The following is a 21635-nucleotide window of genomic DNA, read 5'->3' on the forward strand; positions in this document are numbered from 1 at the left end:
GCCGCTGCTCACCCACAGAAAAAAAAAAACATATCCTGTGACTGTAAAGTGACCTTGAGAGTTTTGAAAGGCACTTATAAATGAAATGTATTATTATTATTACTTCTCGCGGTTTCAGTACATCACAGATTTTTTTTTTCAGGGAAAATTTAGATTGGCTGTGCATCTTTTCAGCCCTGCCCAGCACGCCGCCCCACTGTCGTATCATGTGGGTTATTATTATATAACTTCATTTTGCGGATTTTTGTCTATTGCGGGTGGTCCTGGTCCCTATTACCGAAAAAAACGAGAGATTACTGTACACAATAAAAAAAAAACTCAATATTTTTGTCATTTCATGCCTGTTTGTTGGTGTCAAAGAAATCATGCCAGTGACCTGCCGTGGCAACATCAAATTGCACAAATCAGAAGGAGCAACAACTTGACCTCTCATTCTTCCAATTTCTCCATTCTCTTTTTATTTATTCCTCGTGCACTGGATAGCTTTTGTAATTGGGATATATTCACACAATTCTTTGTGGTCAATATATTTGCCCCTCCTTTGCTCAGTAGTTCCAAAGGACACTCTTCGCTGACTATTAGTTTACTGGCTTCACTCAGAAAATTCATCTTTAACCCTGCCAGACGATGTGAGAAAAATATGTCCACTCCAGTGCCAGGGTTTTTGTCATTTTCACTCAAATTGCAGAACCCACAGAATATTGAGTTTTAGGAATACATAAACATTGAATGCAGCGTAAGAAACCATAGTCTCTCTTCTTTCAGCAGAAAAAAAAGAGTTAATTCCTAAGTTATATGGGTTTGGAGTACAAACACTCCCCAACTTACGAACGAGGTACGTTTCGAACAGTGTTCGTAAGGTGAATTTGTTCTTAAGTTGCTTCAATGCGATATTTTGTATGGAATGCAAGTTTAAAGCTTATATAAGTATGTTTAAGGTTTATATACATACATGTTTAAAGGACAACCGACATCACTTTTTTGTTTCCTAATTGACATCAGAAAAACGTTTTATAGCATCTAAAATACACAAAACACGCAGGCTGATATTTTTAGTCAAATGCCGGTTCGTGTACCGGTCTGGCCTCCCTGTGTGGAGTTTGCATGTTCTCCCCGGACCCGCGTGGGCTTTCTCCGGTTTCCTCCCACACTCCAAAAACATGCATGGCATGCAGATTGACAACTCCAAATTGTCCCTAGGTGTGAGTGTGAGAGTGACTTTGTGTTGTCTGTCTTTGTGTGCCCTGCGATTGGCTGGGAAGCCAATTCAGGGTGTCACCCGCCTCGTGCCCGAAGACAGCTGAGATAGGCTCCAGCACCCCCTGCGACCCGAATGAGTAATACGCGGTATGGAAAACGGATGGAGGCAAAACACCAATAAAAATGACTTAAAGTGTCCAAAATCTGCAAAAAAATTGAGCTGCGAATTGGGCATTTTCAGAAAGTCCCGCCCCCAGTTCGTGACGTCACGCCAAGACCTCTTGCATTGCTCGAGAATCAAAACAATGGCTTCAGATTTGGAGAATATGCTTTCGTGTTACACATCCAGTTATGAATATGATTCAAATAGTTCTGAAGAGGAAAGTATAAATGTTTGCAATCGATTAAAGAAGGTCTTCAGGGGCATTTTGAGTGATCAAAACTGATGTGTAGCATCACAGAAAATGCAGAAGATGGCGCCAGAGCTCCATTGGAAATTGGTTGATTCTTCAACTTGGAATTTTTGTCAGCGAATATCTAATAGTTGTCTCGGGGCAACACACCATTGCGTTATGTGTTTTCCTTCTAATTTCGCCATCAACACGGATCAACACGAAGTTTTCAGACCAAACAAAGTACCGCAAAATGCATTGAGGTGATGCAAGGTATGTCCTTTCTCGCTCAGGGGCGTTCCTTCAGTGACGTAGGGTGTGGACTCGTCACCAACTCAAAAACAAGACTTCCGGAATATTCAGCGCGAGTCTTAAAAGGTAAAATACGCTCAGTAGAAGTCATTTGAAGCAATTTTACAAATTATGGACACAACTTGTACAGAGACGTCGGTTGTCCTTTAAGGCTTGTATAAGTAACCTGTATTGATTTGCCCTGAAAAATAAACATTTAATAAAATATATGCTCTGTAAATATATGTACTGTACATGTACAACAGGAGAGATTCGTATGTACCGTTGTTCGTCACTCAAATGTTCGTAAGGGAGTGACTGTAATATGAGGTGCAAGAGGGGGCGGCTGTACAAAAGCTAAATGCTGCCCCCTCGTGGAAGGAAAAAAAACATTGCCAGAGGTCTGACCAGCGTTTTATCCCCCCGCAAGAAAATCGAAAAACATATTTGGGAATGGCGCTCCATGCCATATTTTCAATTCCCGAATAAATTGCAATGGCAGTGAATGAGTTAAATATGAATTGCATTGGATACACATGCAGTGAGTTTGTCATTATTTCCGAAAGAAGAGAAGCGATTGTTTCATTAAGCAACAGTCATTGAAGTGCAAATCAGTTCCAGTCACATATCTGTAATAATCACTTGCAAGAGTTTGGAGTACGTTCCTGTTTTTTCCCCCCCAATAGTTGTAAACTAGGCTAAGCAGCTCACCCGTGTAAGTTAGTAGGAGTGAAAAGTAGAGTAGCACAGTATGAAAATGGAAGTCGAGTCTACAAAAGCACAATGAATCACTCCTTACTCATCTCCTGCTAAAATATAGGTAATTCAGTGATCTCTAGCCCAGCCGTATGTGGGTGTGTAATTACACGTGTCTTGGAGAAAAGACACCATTTACATCTCTGACAAGGCTTTCCGGTCAGAGCCTTTAAAGGACAACCGACGTCTCCCGCACAAGTTGTGTCCATAATTTGTAAAATGGCTTCAAATGACTTCTACTGAGCGTATTTTAAAAAGATTCCACCGCATATAGATATATTTTACGTTTTAAGACTTGCGCTGAATATTCAGGAAGTCTTGTTTTTGAGTTGGTGACGAGTCCGTACGTGACGTCACTAAAGGAACGCTCCCTGACCGAAAAAAGACGCATTGTAGCGGTCCTTCCATCACGTCAATGTATTTTACTGTAATGTTTAGTCTGGGGACCTCGTGTTGCACCCAAAAGCCGCCAGAAGAGGGCTTCCAAGCTCCATATCAGGAATTTATCAGCCTGTGGAAACGGAGGTGGCCATTTTGTGCCTCTTTTCTAGTGATCGTTTCTCCCCAATGTTGCCTCAAAATGGCATGGAATAAATTCTTTAATCGATTGCAAACATGTATGCTTTCCTCTTCAGAAATATTTGAATGATATTCATAACTGGAGCCATTGTTTTGATTCTTAAGCAATGCAAGACGTCTTGGCGTGACGTCACAAATTGGGGGCGGGACTTTCTGAAAATGCCCAATTCGCAGCTCAATTTTTGAAGATTTTGGACACTTTAAGTCATTTTTATTGGGTTTTTGTATTTGACTAAAAATATACTGCGTGTTTTGGGTATTTTAGATGCTATAAAATGTTTTTCTGATGTCAGTTAAGAAACCAAAAAGTGACGTCGGTTGTCCTTTAACATTCAGACAACCAAGGCGGATTGCAGAGCGGGCGAGCCTAGAATTTGTCTTCTTTTTTACTCACACTCATGACAAAGGGACACTTGGAAGTGAAACTTTGTTGTTTGGATTGGATTGCATTAGCCTTTATTAGTCTCACAGTGGAAACATTTACATTTCACAGCAGCAAAGTGATGAAGGTAAGAGGAAAGTGTTAGATTTGAATCTTTTGAGATTAAATCTTGTTCTTCTTCCGGTTCAGTTCTTCATTTGTGTCGTCAAAATATCAGGGAGTAAGGTGATATACAAAAAAGATTTATTATTCAGCCAGAGCGCCGAGCAAGAGAGACACAAAGGGACCAGTGAAGAAAAAAAGGATGTTATTTATACCTTAGCGGGAATGACCTCATTTCAAAGGGAGCCAATCGGCTGTGACTTAAGGCGTGGAACATTAGACTGAATCATGATATAAGTGTATACACTATAAATACATGAAGTTATAAGGTAAACTACACACACACACACACACACACACACACACACACACACATATATATATATATATATCATAACAACGTAGACTAAACTTAGACATATAAATGAGTGGTTTATAACAAACATTGAATGTTTTAGAATGTGCATAGATAAAATAGTCCGATCAGAAAGGAAACGAAGAAGTAGAAAAACAAAACACAAGACCTACTGTAAAGGCAGCCACTCTCATGGCGCAATCTTGAACTCAAAAACAAGAAATAAATAAATAAATAACAAATAATGTGAGACAACACAAAAACACAAACAGTCATTCAATGTTAAGCACTTTCTGGACCCACTTTGTTGTATGAAGCAATTCTAGATGAAAAAGGAGACAATCAATGCGTCTTTTTCATCAGTGGATCGGGGACGTCATGGTGGAATGTGCACGTCTGCTACAAGCTAAGTTTTGAAAGCAAACACAAAGCTGTAGCATCCATTGACGAAAAGAAATTCTCCTGTCCTACGTAAATCCGCTTCAATTCCGAACTGCGACAGTTCCACATATGCATCGATGCTCCTTTTTTCTCATCGCGGGTTCAAGCCATGCATCCAACCAGTCGCAGAGTGTCCAACAGCACCGATCTTTCCGCTGAACAAAGCGGGGCTGTAAAAATTCTGTCCATTACAAGTGCACCGACATCCCTCCCAAATCAAAAACAGTGCTGAAATATCGGTGCTGCTGAAAAGGCACAACTTCTCAGCACACTCTCCTCCTTGATGAATTTCACGACCAAAAATGCTGCAAAACAATCTGTATCCGTTCCACACGACAACTCAAAGTGACAAAATAAAACACAAAAATAATTAAAAAAAAAAAAGAAAGACTCGTGAGAGTACTTGCTGACTGACGGCTGACGCCACCCTGGTCTTCGTTTTTATTTTTGTTCCAAACCACATATGAAATGTGGTAAAGGTATTGTGTGAAGAATCTAACACAAGCACTAATACCGTATACACACACATGCCCACACACACAACTTCTGTGACTTGCAAAGCTTTAACAGTCGGAGGACGTGTGGGAGGTGTGGGCGCTGCTTAGTATTCATCCAAGATGGCATCCTCTTCATGGCAAGATGGACTCAAGACCATGACTTCCCCACCTTTTGTGGCTCCTCTCAGAGAACACCAGAGGAATAAAAACAAAAGCACTACTCAAAAGCACTGGTCATGTCATGTGTGATTATATAACCAAGAAGCATATGTTCCCCTCCCCCAGTTTTGGCCCTTTATTGTGTTGCACTGGAGGTGCATTGATTGCAACACTTGGAAATAAATAAAGCACCGTGGACAAAGATTCTATGCACAATTGGTCCCACTTTTCTGTGATCCAAATAAAAGTTTGCTCTTGAACATCGATGAAAAGGTTTCTTCAGCCGTCATCTGTACTTCTTTGAAGGTGTCGGACAATTCGCTCCTCATCCAAAAAGCTTCGTCAGCGAACTAAAGTTGTGCTGGAAACTCTGGCCATATATATATATATATATATATATATATATATATATATATATATATATATATATATATATATATATATATATATATACAGTAAAGTCTCGTTATATCGATATTCAAGGGAGTCCGAAAAAATATCGATATAACCGGGACTATCGATATATCCGACCCTGTTTGCATGTAATTTTCTCCGTGCGTGCATAAAAATAATATCGATATAATCGGGACTATCGATATATATATATATATATATATATATATATATATATATATATATATATATATATATATATATATATATATATATATATATATATATATATATATAATGGACGGAGGTGGCGGTGACAGACCTCTGCTCTGATAGGTCCCTGCTCTAAGGTTGGAGGAGCAGTGGATGACTCCCTGAAGCTAATCTGATTACTTCTTTTGTTCTGTCTGACTACCCCTAATGTCTAAGCCTGGCTCTGATTGCCCCATTATCTCTGTTATCACCTCATCAGCATGATGAGGTGATACCAGAGCTCCCTCAACCTTAGAGCATGGACCTATCAGAGCAGAGGTCTGGCACCGCCACCTTTGTCCATTAGGGATGTATGTAGTCCTAAAACTCAATATTCTGTGGGTCCTGGAATTCAAGTGACAATGACAAAAACACTGGCACTGGAGTGAATTAGTTAAATATCCATTTTCTCAATAATTATTTAAAAAAAATCTTCTGAATCCTTTCCAGTCCAGTTAATCAACCAATTTATGGTTTGTTGTAGATGTGATGGACATCTGCTTATGTAGCTTCCCAGTACAGTATTTTTTTTTTCTTTTCGTATTTATCTCTCTTCCGTTGTAACCGGGTGGCCAAACGTCACCTGGTTTGATCTCCATCTCGCATCACTTCACACTGGAGAAACTCACAGTTCATCTGTGTTGTGCAAGAGGTGGCGGAACTCCGAGTCACAAGCTGTGTCGTCCATCTCGGATCCCATCTTAAATGCCAGTCAATTACGTCTGTGTAAGCTCTCAGTCGTACTGGAGTGGTCCATCGATGAGAAGGTTTCTTCAGCCGTCATCTGTACAAAAGTGAAGGTTTCGGACGTTTCGCCTCCTATCCAAGAGACTTCGTCAGCGAACTAAAGTCTGACTGGTCGTATCGGCCCCTTTTATATATCCCTAATGTCCAGACCTAGTGGTGCCGGACACAGCTATGATAGGTCCCTACTCTCAGGTTGGGGGGGGGGGGGGGGGGCGCGGGACCCCCCCCTGTGGCCCCACTGATTGTTCCTACATTCCTGACTAACGATTGGCCTATTACCCCCACACCCCCCGGTATCACCTCATCAGCATAACGACCCTCATCAGCATTGCGAAAGTTGCCTAACCTGTTTTGCCTGAGCAGGCTATTGTATGAACGATCCAAATTGAACCTCACACCACCAGACCGGTTTAATGAAGGATTTTGTTGTTTTATAAGAAACCTGAGAGTAGGGACCTATCATAGCTGTGTCCGGCACCACTAGGTCTGGACATTAGGGATATATAAATGGGGCCGATACGACCAGTCAGACTTTAGTTCGCTGACGAAGTCTCTTGGATAGGAGGCGAAACGTCCGAAACCTTCACTTTTGTACAGATGACGGCTGAAGAAACCTTCTCATCGATGCCAGTCAATTAGTTTGATTGAGAATGAAAAAGAATGTACGGACCGGAGCGAGGAAAAACAGGAAGTGAGGGAAGTGGCCAGATTGCATTTGATGGTGAGTCAGAGAGAAATCTGTGTTCATTAATAAATGCATGCGAGTGTGTGTCAACACTTGAAGAAGTAAGTGGCTCTCACTGATGAGGACATTGCTTTGTGCATCTTATTTTAATGTACCGTGTTTGGCGCGGCGTTTGAGTGGGGAACAAATGGCATGTGTCTTTGTTATGGATTGGTTTTGAAAGCTGCTCCCTGGAAAGAAAGGTTTTCTTATTCGCCCGAGGTGGGGATTCTGTGCTGTTGGAGCATTGAAAAGCCATCATAAGGTTTCATATTGCAGTTTGATGCTTGCTCTTTATGTTTTGGCTGATTAAACCATGCACCTCTCCCTGACGTTCCTAATAGCAATTTTGGTCCCCTTCTTTGCTTCCTTGCACAACTGGACATGTCGTTTAAAACGATAGAGCAACATTTCTCAGATGTTCCTAATTGTTGTAATGTTGGGCATAAAATACAGTGATACAGTTTCTTAAATCCTTTTCTTTAAACCAAAAGTCCCATCTCGAGGAGTCAAACAGGTACAAGTGGTTCATTGAAGCTTCTTATTCTTATTCTTATTCTTATTACTTATATTTTCCCCTCACGGGTCACAGGTTCAGTCCAAGCACCTGTGGCTCACGAGAAAGGATTTGCATTGCTGACCACAAGTAAAATGTGCACAACCTAACGTGATCCTCATTTTAATGCAGGCACATATTGATTCATGCAAATGTCCACGTTATTTGCATCATATTCCTCCAGTAATTTTGTCCACGACTTATCTCTTTCGCAGATCGATAGTTCGATAGATCGATCGACAGACAACGAGCTAGATAGCTAACTAACTATACAGATAGACTATATATCTGTACTAGATCTACTAGACAGCTAGCTAGCTCGACAGCCAGCTTGACAGCCACCTAGCAAGCCAGCCAGACAGCTAGCTAGCTGGCTGTCTAGCTAGCTATCTAGCTGTCTAACTAACTGGCTAGCTAGACACCTAGCTACCCAATTAGCTAGACAGCTAGATAGCTATTTGGCTAGCTAGTTAGCCAGACAGCTAGCTATCCAGCTAGCCAGACTGCTAGCCACAGAGCTAGCCAGACAGCTAGATAGCTATTCGGCTAGCTAGTTAGCCAGACAGCTAGGTAGCCAGCTAGCCAGACTGCTAGCCAGCCGGACAGACAGACAGACAGACAGACAGACAGACAGACAGACAGACAGACAGACAGATAGATAGATAGATAGATAGATAGATAGATAGATAGATAGATAGATAGATAGATAGATAGATAGATAGGATATTACACTCCTTCGTAAAGCTCCCGTAATAGAAAGTCCTTAAGGACCAGGGTTCAGAAAGTAAATGTACCTTTAGCCTAGAAAGACATCTCCGTAGATGTTTGACCCTTCAGCTTTATTGTTGGCCGCCTTGTCAATGAGTTCGGGGAAGTGGATGCTCACACAGGCATTAACAGCCTCCATCACCTCTGCTGGAAGAGACCTCATTTTGTCTTCGCGGTCTTTCAAGGCCTCCTGATTAAGCTACAGACACACCGATAGAGGTGTGAATAACATTTCAAGCAGCGCAACATTGAATTTATTTATGGACAATGAATCAATTATCAAATCAATCTGTCATTATTTTTGATCAATAGTCCAAAAGTTGCAAGAAAAGAGTTGCAACAATCAGTGCTCTCACTGCGTTTAATGCTTCTAGCAGGAAAAACACTTTAAAACACAGCATCCATTTTTATTCTGAGATCACTGAGATCAATAAAGAGGGGGGAGAAACCATTTCTCAATGTGGTCCGTACATTCACTTCAAATTGAATATGAAACCTCCTCAGCTCGAGTCAACCAAAACAGGCATCTTGCACTTGAACCGATGACACGGCTCAAAGAGCAACCACGACATACTTAGCAGACTGACAGAGAAAAACCATGAAGAACAAACTGTTTGTTTGTTTGTTTTTTGTAATAGTGCTGTTTATCTACTTGTTCCGATTTGAATAATTCCCTCAATTTCAAAAACACCAGTTGTGGTGAGAAGTGCTTTCCATCTGGCCTCTGCACTGCCGTCACCGTCTAAAACTGTCCAACACTTATTATTTTTCCAACTTGGAATGTCACAATAAAAAAAAAAAAAAAAAAACACATCGTTTTGAGCGGAGGAATTGAGTCACTCAAACAAAAAAATGTGTCACATAGCAGCACCCCGATGACGGATCGTGAGGGTTATCGATAAGCAAGTCTGTACAGGAAAGAAACATTTCTGTACGAAGGGAGGAGAAATATAATTTGAGATGCGTGTTGTTGGGTTTTTTTTTTGGTGTGTGAAATACAAAAGGTGGTGACACACGCAGCAACATCAGCGTGAGCTTTGAAAAGGTTACGAAAAGCGTGTCAGCTTGTACCTGATTAGTGAGAGCCTTGATCTCCTCCAGCATGGCCGCCTGTTTTGCCATCAGAGTCTCTTGCTGCGTGCTGTACTCGCAAGACTGTAACACAACATCAAAAATAAATACAGTGATACCTCAATTTACCAAAGTTTTAGCTTATAAACTTTTCACTTTACGAACATTAAATTCGCGAGAATATAATCTTGGCATACGAACTAGTTTTCGGCAAACGAACAAAACCATACGTAGCGCCACGGTGGCTGGTGGACTAGTTTTCGGCGGATGAACACCAAACCACATGGTCGACGGACTAGTTTTTATCCCTTTCCTAGAGTGCATACGTGGTTTGTTATCGAGTGTAGTACTTTTGCTATGATGGGACCGAAAAAGACCCCACCACAGGCTAATGTTCAGCCGAAGAGGACACAAAACAAAATTGCGGTCGAGCAGAAGTAGATCATCGAGAAACACAAAAGAGGTGTACGTGACTTAGCGTCCCAGTACCAGTATGTTAAGTGGACCATTGCGACGTGTGGCTAAAGGTGTTTCTGTGTTGTCTAAGCAACGGTCTCAGGCAATAGAAGAGGTTGAAAAACTTCTGTTGATTTGGATTAACGAAAAGCAGTTAGCAGGGGACATTGTGAGTGAGGGTATTATTACTGAGAAAGCACGGCAAATTCACTCAGATATTATCTATAATAATAATAATGCATTACATTTTAGGCACCTTTCAATGCACTCTCAAGGACACTTTACAGCCACAGACAAGCATAGGTACTATCATAAATAAAATACAATCACAATAGAATGCAATAAATAAAATACAATATATATAGAAACGAGAGAAAACTACACAGAAAATGCAATTTTAAATAGTTGGGTTTTGAGATGGCACTTGAAGGTGGGTCAAGAGGCAACCTGGAAGGTCGTCATCCATTAACAACTACCATCACAAAAGTAAATAAAACAACTTTATTATACAGTACAGTTTATTCCTTTAATTACAATATAATAGCACATGTATTATACATAAAATAAGGTATATTTTGTGTAGTTTTAAGGCTTATTTAGTAGAAAATTATGTTTTATGAGGACCAGGGAACTGATTATTCTCATTTTTAATGGTTTCTTATGGGAAATAAATGCTTGGCAGACGAACTTTATGTTTACGTTTGTAAGCAGAGGTATCACTGTACATAAATAAAAAAACCTGATCAGTTGGTGGCTCCCTGTTATCTCCCACTTAAGGCGGGTTATGCGTGTGTCAATTCTTGAGAGAAATGCGCCCTTGGGAGAAAATCTGAGCATGAGGATCAATACATTGAAGTCATAGCAGGTCATGCATCTGCGAGATATTTAGGCTAATTGCGCACATTTAGTCAGCGCCGCGGCCCTGCTGATTAAACATCTTATTGCGGCGGTGAAATTAATGAGCTGACGCTGATTCAATAGGACAAAATGAGATGCTCGGCGACCTTAACAAACAAGAGGTGAGGATGGTTAAGAGTGGACGGTGAAGCATGGAGTTAAGTTGAAGCCAAAATGCTCCATCTCTGAATCTTGATGAGCCGACGGAGGAGAGCAATGGGGGGGTTGAGTCATAGGCCACACGTGGATTAAACACCCTCCAGTAAACAACGTCTGAGTAATGGGCCGGGCCAGGCGTTATGGTCAGAAAGACTGCCTGTGCCTGTATGCACTATATCTGTATTGATCAACAACCCGTTGGATGACATACAGAGAGTGATTTCTTTTTCTTTTTTTTTCAAATCACAAGACAATCTGCCTCGTTGTTACCATAGTGACTCTTCAACGTGTTAGATGAAGATGAGTGAGCTGTCAGATTAACCTTCCAGACACACTCACGTGTCCGTGGGGCATAAAGCATCATCCCTTTTTCTTTTAAATTGAGAATGTTAAAGAAATATAATTCACATCGCAGTAATTGGCTATTTCTTTGGAGTTAAGAAAAGAGTGAAAGAATACAAATTAAATGATCTACATTTGAGCAATCGACAATCCAGTGATGACGGGTTACAGTGCAGAGGTCGTTAGTTCCATCCCCTTCAGAATCAGAATCACAAAACCTTTATTTTGCAGTCCGCAGCAGAAATTTGAAAGGGTATGGGGTGTGGGGGGTGAAAGGATAGAAAACAAGATATTCTAAGCATAGTAAAATAAAAATGTGAACTGTATACTGTAAATGTGCAAAACTGTTTCATTAAAAAAACTGTATGGAGTTGGTATTTTCCCCTTGCACCTGTGTGGATTTTCTTCGGGTACGCTGGCAGACCAATTTAATGTTCAAAACGATCCCAAGGTGTGTGAGTGCGGGTGGTTGTTCGTCTCTTCAGGGATGCATTTGGGAAATTAAAAAAAAGGAGCCACAGTTGGCCCCCTGATGTGTGAAAAAGGGGCCAAATTGTAAAACAGATGGGGTCCGATTGAAGTAGATTGCCGAAATATACAAAACTGTTTGTCATAAGCCAAAATAAATACATTGTAGCATATTTCTAAATTGCAAATGAAAAAAATATGAGATTAATCTATTTTTCGAATATATCAACAATTTTAATTCAAGTCAAAGAATGTATTCATACATAAAATAAACAAACTTTTTCAACTTTCTTTATTTTTCTTTTACTACACAATCAATCCTGTGTAATTAGTATACTGTACGGTATTACAGAGAAGACAAAGAGAACAGACGTAGCACAATATGTCTTACTAGTGTCTACTTAAAGGACAACCAACGTCACTTTTTTGTTTCTTAACTGACATCAGAAAAACGTTTTATAGCATCTAAAATACCCAAAACACGCAGTATGATATTATTTAGTCAAATGCAAAACACCAATAAAATGACTTAAAGTGTCCAAAATCTGCAAAAATTGAACTGTGAATTGGGCATTTTCAGAAAGTCCCGCCCCTAGTTTGTGACGTCACGCCAAGACGTCTTGCATTGCTGGAGAATCAAAATAATGGCTTCAGATTCGGAGAATAAGCTTTCTTGTTACACATCCAGTTATGACTATGATTCAAATAGTTCTGAAGAGGAAAGCATACATGGTTGCAATTGATTAAAGAAGTCCTTCCGTGTCATTTTGAGGCATCTGGACTGCAATGTGGCATCCCAGAAAATGGCGACCAAGCTCCCTGTGAGGAATTAATCAGCCCGTTTCCACAGGCTGATAAATTCCTTATATGGAGGTTGGTCACCCTCTTCTGGCTCTTTTTGGTGCAACATGACGTTTTCAGACCAAACAAGCACAGCAAAATGCATTGACGTGATGGAAGGACTGCTACAATGTGTCCTTTTTTTCGGTCAGCGGCGTTCCTACAGTGATGTCACGTAGGGACTTGTCACCAACTCAAAAACAAGACTTCCAGAATATTCAGCGTGAGTTTGAAAACATAAAATATAGCTATATGCGGTGGAATTTTTGTAAATTACGCTCAGTAGAAATCATTTGAAGCCATTTTACAAATTATGGACACAACTTGTCCGGAGACGTCGCTTGTCCTTTAAATGTCTTTAGTTTGAAGATTTCCAAATAATTCCCTTTATCCACTAGATTCGAATCATGAACAGCAATTTGCTGCAACGAATTGTCACAAAAAACGACAATATATTTGTTTGCTGCCTGTTTTTAATGTTTTTGAGTTTTACTGCTGTTCTCATGCGCCATATTGCAACCATATGCCATGTTCGATGTAAATAATGCAATGGACCATGGGTAAATTAATATTTGATTCGCCCTTTTGGCAGTTTCCGGCGGGTCACGTCAAAGCCCGAAATATCCTCTACCACGACTTTGGAACGCACTGAAACAAGTGCAAGGCGATTACGGCGAGATATCGGTAAGGCAAGATGGCAGACGACAAAAGTTAAAACCTCTGAAGGAAAACGAACAATTTCCAATTGCTGTTTAACTAAATTTCTTCATCGCACAGGTTTGAAAGTCAAGGCCCGGGGGCGAAATCCGGCCCCCCACATCATTTTTTTCGAGCCGCTAAAGCAGATCAAACTTGTGAAATTCCATGATGCTTGCGAAAATTCTCACCAAAATTTCATATTTTTGGATGTAAACCACAATAACAGTCATTATTCTTGACTTCAAATTTGAAAACTCGTCATTGATTAATTTGTTGTGCGCTCTATATGTAATATGTGGAGGGGATTAAACATTCTCATCTAATGGCTTCCCCAAATTCATAACGGCCCTTGAGAGGAAACCATGACTATAATGGGGCCCGTGGCAAAAATGACTTCGACACCCCTGCTTTATCTATTGTACCAGAAGTAAGTCATACGTGGCGCAGATCATGTAGCACTGTGCGCTAATCGTAACAGACTTGCGCCCGTGCCTGTGAATTGTAGTTACAAAGTTGCATCAGTGGCTGTCAAAATGCGTCAATGGCGCAAGTGCGCGGCCCATATGCATCCCTGGATTCTCTTGTGTGCCCTGCGATTGGGTGGGAACCGATTCAGGGTGTCCCCCACCTACTGCCCGAAGACGGCCGGGATCGACTGAGGATGTTCTATTTTTCTCGGGAAATAATTTTCACTGACTTACCATACAATCAGATCCATCAGGCTCATCCAACAGTTCTCGACTTGTTGCTTTTTTCAGCCTGACAACACAATTATGGTTAATATTTAAATGTTCACTTTATCACTTAGACAAGTGCAGATTTTTTTTTAAAGGTTCAAAAACTCACTTGGCTTTGTGTGGAAAAGATTTTGTCTTCTTCTTGTTTTTGATTTCACTGCAAAAAAAGCCATGATGAGAAAGCATCACTGATTATATTTGTTCAAAAAAACCAACCTTTAGCCTTTCAAGCACTGCTGCACAGCTGTTTGCAGCAGACGTGACCTTTTTTCTTTCGAGTGGGAGGAGAGCTTCAGTGTGTCGTTATAGTGTCAACGTGGAAAGCGAGAAGAACGCAGCTGAACACTACTGTTTAAACACCCTCCAGATAATAGTTATCCTGTGATAACCATATGCCATCTGGGAACTCGGAACACACACCCAGGCACAAAATACACACACGGACACACAAGCGCGCCATGCCATAAACTGGCTAAAGTAGGTTCAAGGAACCACACGGCGATTCATTCATTATTCGAGCTGTTCTCATTACAAGATGTCACCTCACGTTCCCTCTACCTCACAAATTAACACCGCAGGGAGTCTATAATCCTAACACAGATTAAATAAACTCAGCGTGTCTCGAGGGTATTGTAGGTGAGGACGCACCTTTCCAAGGTCTTCAGTTCAATGCTGTGTCTTGCACTGGCCATCTCCAGCAGTTTCGCTAGTCTCTGCCACATCATAAGAAGAATTTGACATCCTCTCAGTGAAAAACAGGCACCGTGACGTATACATGCACGCATCTAACGAGATGTACTGATCTCTCTTGCGCAATAGGGTTACAGAAATATTTGAAACAAATGCAACTGTTAAGTAACAAAAAAAAAACATGCACACAAACACACAACAGCAATAATAATAATAATAATAATAATAATAATAATAATAATAATAATAATAATAATAATAATAATAATAATTGTATTTTTCAGTTGGGTCATTCATAAATATTTTTAAATACAGACACTCCCCTACTTACGAACATTCGGGTTACAAACAACGGTACATACAAACATTTTTGGAGTAACATATGTAGTATTCTCTTCAGTTGTATATGTACATACTGTATATTTATAGAGCATATATTTGGTTACATGTTTAGTTTTCAGTACAAACCAATGCAGGTTACTTATACAAGCCTTAAACATGTACTTATATAAACATTAAACAGATTGATATAAGCCTTAAACATACATTTCACGAACGACCGTTCGGAATCTATCTCGTTCGTAAATTGGGGAGCGTCTGTAATCCACATACCAAATTCTTTCCTTTTTGTCTCTGGTAACCTTTTTTTAACTCATTCACTGCCAGACGTGCAAAAATGTGTCCGCTCCAGTGCCAGGGTTTTTGTCATTGTCTCTTGACTTCCAGGACTCACAGAATATTGAGTTTTAGGACTACATAAACATTCAATGCAGCGTAAGAAACCTTAGACCATCTTCTGTCATCATAAAAAAGGGTTAATTCTTAAATTATATGGGTCTGGAGTTAGATGAGCTTGAAATGGGTGTGGCTGTACACAATACAATACAATAAGGTACATACATATTGATTTATATAGCGCTTTAACAGCTGAAGCTGCAACAAAAACATGGAAAAAAGGAAATGCTGCCCTTGTGGAAAAGAAAAAAAACATTGTCACAAGCCATGGCCAGCACTTTATCAACACCCAAACAAGAAAAAAACAAAACCCCAACAAATTCGGGAATGCCGCTCTAGGTCATATTTTCAATTTCCGAATACATTTGTGAATGGCAGTGAATGAGTTCCATACATTTCAGGTCTACTCAAGTCACTTCAATGAGGTACAGTAAATTAAAACGTGGAATAAATTTATGACCCCCCCCAATACCTAATAAAAAGACTTCCGATTACCATAATTGCATTTCAGTTTTACAATTTGAATTTCACTTGTATGTTGTGTATGAGTTAAAAACAAACCTCAGTGGCACACTGCTCTTTCTTCCTCCTCAGGTGATCACACCGTTCCGACCACAGAGCGCACAGCTCGGCCTGCATCTTTTGTTTGTGCCCCTGCACTGTTGTGGGGCTACAGTCCGACATGCGGTCTCCAATCAGAGACCTGCCGCACAACAGAAAAACAATTGAACAACAGATCATTATCAGTCACCACACTGAGCTATTCATTAACTCCTTCACTGCCAATTTATTCGGGAATTGAAAATGTGACGTGGAGCGCCATTCCGAAATTTGTTCTGGTTTTGGTTTTTCTTGCAGGGGATGCCGATAAAGCACTGGTCAGATCTCTAGCAGTGTTTTTCCCTCCCACAAGGGGCAAAATCTGCCTTTTGGCCATGCTTCAGCTGTTGTCAAAGCGCTATAGAAATCAATATGTATTGTATTTTGTACAGCCGCCCCCATTTCAAGCTCAGATAACTCCAGACCCATATAATTTCGGAAATAACTTTTTTTCTGATGAAATAAGAGAGTGTACGGTTTCTTATGCTGCATTGAATGTTTATATAGTCCTCAAACTCAATATTCTGTGGGTCCTGCAATTTCAGTGAAAGTGACAAAAACCTCTGGCACTGGAGTTGACACATTTTTACACACCGTCTGGCAGTGAATGAGTTAACGTTTTTGGCATGTGTCAATTGTTTGTGGATTTTCACTGTTTGCGGCGGGGCTCGATTCTTATCCACGACTAATAGCAGGTGAAGAATGTACAGGGTGACAAAGAACAAAAAAAGTCAGAGTTTTGCTGTGAAATTCCAAAAGAAGTTAAATAGTGACTGCAATGGCCTTTTAAAGAAAGCAATCAAAAACAAATGCCCTCACTCGTTTTTCATCAAGGAGGCCTTCTTCTTGCAGGCCTTGAAAGCGTCTGAATATTTCTGGTTCAGATCTTCTGTTTTTCTCTGATATTTCTTTTCCACTTCTTTCGTCTCTTTCTCCTGACGCTTGATGACCTTCTGGTAGCTCTTGTGCTGAGTCAATTCTGCAGTTGTCACGGTAGGTGTTTCTAACAGCAAATGTAAGATTTTCTTGTAAGCAATGGATACCATCGTTTGAGAAGAAATTAACACATTGTTTAAGACAATCTGTTCACTTCAACGGCATCACCACATACCTTTACGACACGCTTCAGACAATTGTTCTGACACCACACACTGCGGCGAAGCACTTAATGGCTCTCCTTGAACCTCCTTCTCGATTTGTTTATCATTCGAAATGGGCTCGGAATGAATGGAGTCACTGCTCGACTCCTCTGTGACTTTGATGGTCATCTCAGGCTGTATGATGTCCTCTTCAGAGACAATGACTTCACCAGGAATTGTCTCGGTTATGAAACTTCCAAGTTCAGGAGCCAGAGGAGGGTCTTTGGGTTGCAGATTTTCTGGCATGCTTTCTTCTTCAGTTTCATCTTGACTTGTTTCAGGTGAAGCACCGTGGGATGTTGATGCACTGACCTCAGGTCTGAGTGCATTTAGTTCAGAAGGCACTTCCTCTGGGATGCACAGCGGTGACCAAAAAATTAATAATAAAAATGAAGAGATGATTTTTTTTAAAGGAGCATTACCTGTTTGTTGCTTTCCCTTTGACACTTCGGTGTGAGGCACAAAAGGTAGCTCATAAGGAGAAACGTAGTCTGAGGATGACTGCATGGGTGCAAAAAGTGATGTCACTGAAGCTCACAACTTGTCAGGGGGGCAGACATGCTCATCAATGGTTGACTTCAATTCATTAACTCATTCACTGCCAGACTTGTGTAAAAATATGTCCACTCCAATGCCAGAGTTTTTGTCATTGTCACTTGAATTCCAGGACCCACAGAATGCTGAGTTTTAGGACTACATAAACATTCAATAAAGCGTTAGGAACCTTAAACTCTCTTCTTTCATCAGAAAAAAACGAATTATTCCTAAATTATACGGGTCTGGAATTATCTGATCCTGAAATGGGGGCAGCTGTACAAAATATAATACATACTTATTGGTTGATATAGCGCTTGAAACTGGAACAAAGCACTAACATGGAAAAAAAGGGAAATGCTGCCCCCTTGTAGAAAAGAAAAAAACAGTGCCAGAGGCCATTGCCAGAGGCCATGGCCAACGCTTTATTGGCACCCAAGCATGACAAAACAAAACCCGAACAAATTCAGGAATGGCGCTTTACGTCATATTTTGAATTCCCGAATAAATTTGTGAATGGCAATAAATGAGTAAATTGATCAAAATGATTAAAAAAAATCAATTAATCAATAAATGATCATTGATTTGCATCAGATTCAAACAATATGTCTTGCTTTTGTAATCTTATGATTTTAAACACCATGCCATTTGTTTCTCCAATATTTCAAATGACACAAAACCAATCTAATCTAATCTAATCTCTAATTCTGCTCTTGGTTTGTACATGGGGGTCCGCTGTACACTGAGGCAGGACAAACAACATGTACTCTATTTCGGGTATGTCAAATTCAAAATACATGACGTCAGAGTACATTAGCACAACCTGACAAATGCAACACGACAGTCACATAAATCACCAAATCTTTTCAAATATAAACAGAATTATGACTAGGCCTATGTTGCAAATTATTTAGCTCATAGATGTTGACTATTGACGCACCTCTTTTGGCATCCGTGTCGTCTTCTCCGCGCCTTTTGTTGGATTGAATAAGGCGTCTGTGAAATCTGAGAAATAAACATTTAGTCACGTAAAAAAGAGGACCTTTCATTGAATACAACCAAACTCCATCTGTCACTGTAATCAATTTCATTTCAAAGCCACAGAGCAAATAAATAAATAAATAAATAAATAAATAAACACCTGCAAAAGCTGCAGGAATGTAGTCCTTGACCTCGATGTACACAAAGAGTGCAGGCAGAGTGAGCGGCACATTGCTTTCACTGCGCAGGCAGATGTGATGGTAGCCTGCCGGCATGATAAACCTGTATAAAAACGCCGCTATTCAAATGATTAACAAATTGGCAAAAAAATCTGGCGGCCTTGAAGACCTTGCTTCTGTTTTGGAGGAATTTACATGAGAATACAGATGAGAATACAGATTAAATTGTCATGTTGACATTAGACTGACCGGATTGAATGGCGTCAAGGGGAATGATTCTATGTCCGAGGAATTTGCCATTTTCCTCATGGACTGCCATTCTCAGAGAGGCCATTTCTGGAAGGAGAATCTATCGAAAATCATAGTGAACGATCAAATTGCGGCAATGGAAAAAGTCAATTATGTCAGCACATTTCTGTAATTTATGAGTGTGTGAGGTAAACTGACAGGAACCTTTTCAAACACAAAAGGATCCTCGTTCCATACTGGGTTAATAGAGTTCGGTGTGATGGACCACTTGGTACGGTATTTCTTCTTGGGGTCTCCTGGCAGCCCAATGATCTCCACCTCAACTCCAGTTTTGACACTCTTGTCAGATAGAAACTGTCCTGAATAGATCTGGTGAGGACATATGGGATTTTTTGGGGGCTTTGTTTTTAACTCATTCACTGTCAGACATGTGCAAAAATGTACCCACCCCAGTGCCAGGGTTTTTGTCATTGTCACTGGAATTCAATAACTCACAGAATATTGCAGCATAAGAAACCTTAGACTCTCCTCTTTCACCAGAAGAAGCGTTAATTCCTAAATTATATGGGTCTGGAGTTATATGAGCTGGAAATGAGGGTGGCTGTCCAAAATACAATACATACATATTGATTTTGATTGCGCTTTAACAAGAGCTGAAGCTGGAACAAAGTGCTAACATGGAAAAAAAGAAAATGCTGCCGAACAGGTTCGGGAACGGCGCTCTATGTCATATTTTCAAATCTCGAATAAATTTGTGAATGGCAGTGAATGAGTTAAACACAGACACATTATTCAGGGACATTTCAAAAGCAGTTTGACACAAGGCCCATTATTAGTTTGAACGACAGTATTGTTTTTTGTTGCTCAACATGACTGCCGTAAAAGTACATGGCTGAAAATGTCAATGCAAAACACAAACAAATAAAAAGGTCATTTTTGTGAAATTAATTGGATTTGTCCTTCTTTTACCTCTTCCTGACAAGATAAACTATTTGGCTTTCTCCAGAATAAAAACTCACCCGTCTGTGTGACTTTGCATGTTATTGAGTTACAGCTTATTTTTTTATGGAGCATTTTAATTAATCGTCATTCAAGTTGTCATAGGTCATTTGGCTGTTATCATATTTACAGTATATGCGTGTCCATACATGTATATAAATATGTGGAATCTTTGTAAAATGCACTCAGTAGAAGTCATTTGAAGTGATTTTACAAATTATGGACAAAACTTGTCGGTTGTCCTTTAAATATACTGATATAATCCTCAAACATACATTCCATACAAAATATAGCACTGAAGCAACTTACAAACAAATTCACCTTATGAACGACCGTTTGGAACATATCTTGTTCGTAAATTGGGGGGCGTCTATACAATGTTATCAGATTTTATTTGACCACTGATCACTTTAGCTCTGGTTGATACCTTGCACATTGTATCAGTTGTTCCTGAGAGGGAGCACCTACATTCAGGAATTAGTTTAGATTAGCCTTTATTAGTGTCCTCCATACTTATTTGTCATGTCTGTTTTACGATGATACTCGTGCAGCGTGTTCTACCGGAGAAAAAAATCATTGTGTGTTCTACACACTCGGCCAATAAAGACAATCACTGTTGCCTGATTCCTATCAAAGAACACACTACTCATTCATCATAAGCGTTTTTAAAACTTCATAGCTTGTTTTCATTCCATTTGTAACCGACCTCGAAGGAATCCGAACCGAGTTTGAGCGAGAGATTGTAAACCTGCCTTAATGGTCAGCGTGACCGCCACGACTGTGTCAATCCTGTCGCAGAAAGGATTGAATTTCTTGTCGCCGCGCCGCAGCACGTCGTGTTTGAGTAAGTAGCCCGTCCTTCCGTTGAATTCGAACAGAGCCATGTTCAGCTGCATGGGGAAGTCTGAAAAGACACGCACACACAGAACCTCTTTTTGAGAAGGTGCAACACTGACCTGCTGTGGTGGAAGACAAGATTGTTTATCCCTGCAATTGTTTATTTTTTTGTGAGACATGTCATCAGTATGCCTTTTTGTTACCCATTGTCTGATAGTTGAGCGCCACCATCTGGCAGCCAACGTTCCAAAAGGGCTGTGGGTTGAAATTTGATGAGTCCATTCTTGTTCCTTTTGGATAAATCCTACTCATCTGCCTTTTATTATATCTGAGAGGTGGTGAGTGTGAAGGAGTAACACAATTTAAGTTCCGAATTACATTGTATGTTTTAAGATTAAAGCTTACGAGAAATTGTGTTATGGTGCATCT

The 21635-nt window shown here is 40.2% G+C and overlaps 1 protein-coding gene across 1 annotated transcript in view; it reads right to left on the reverse strand.

The window, feature by feature from the left end:
• Positions 1-3668: 3668 nt before the first annotated feature.
• Positions 3669-21635, reverse strand: part of plcb2 (phospholipase C, beta 2) — a 32350-nt gene continuing 14383 nt past the window's right edge. The window contains exons 18-32 of the mRNA XM_089004860.1: positions 21410-21534; positions 21122-21273; positions 19575-19739; positions 19371-19470; positions 19103-19207; positions 18902-18966; positions 17400-17928; positions 17108-17291; positions 16250-16391; positions 14912-14976; positions 14373-14420; positions 14228-14285; positions 9666-9749; positions 8621-8793; positions 3669-5176 (exon numbers count right to left, since the gene is read on the reverse strand). Coding sequence (XP_088860986.1) covers positions 8623-8793; positions 9666-9749; positions 14228-14285; positions 14373-14420; positions 14912-14976; positions 16250-16391; positions 17108-17291; positions 17400-17928; positions 18902-18966; positions 19103-19207; positions 19371-19470; positions 19575-19739; positions 21122-21273; positions 21410-21534 — 1993 coding nt within the window. The 3' untranslated portion in view covers positions 3669-5176; positions 8621-8622. The remainder of the gene's footprint in view (positions 5177-8620; positions 8794-9665; positions 9750-14227; positions 14286-14372; positions 14421-14911; positions 14977-16249; positions 16392-17107; positions 17292-17399; positions 17929-18901; positions 18967-19102; positions 19208-19370; positions 19471-19574; positions 19740-21121; positions 21274-21409; positions 21535-21635) is intronic.

The sequence above is a fragment of the Hippocampus bargibanti genome, linkage group LG09, assembly GCF_051943395.1.
Source record: "Hippocampus bargibanti isolate YZ-2025 linkage group LG09, ASM5194339v1, whole genome shotgun sequence".
In the NCBI taxonomy this organism is placed as follows: domain Eukaryota; kingdom Metazoa; phylum Chordata; class Actinopteri; order Syngnathiformes; family Syngnathidae; genus Hippocampus; species Hippocampus bargibanti.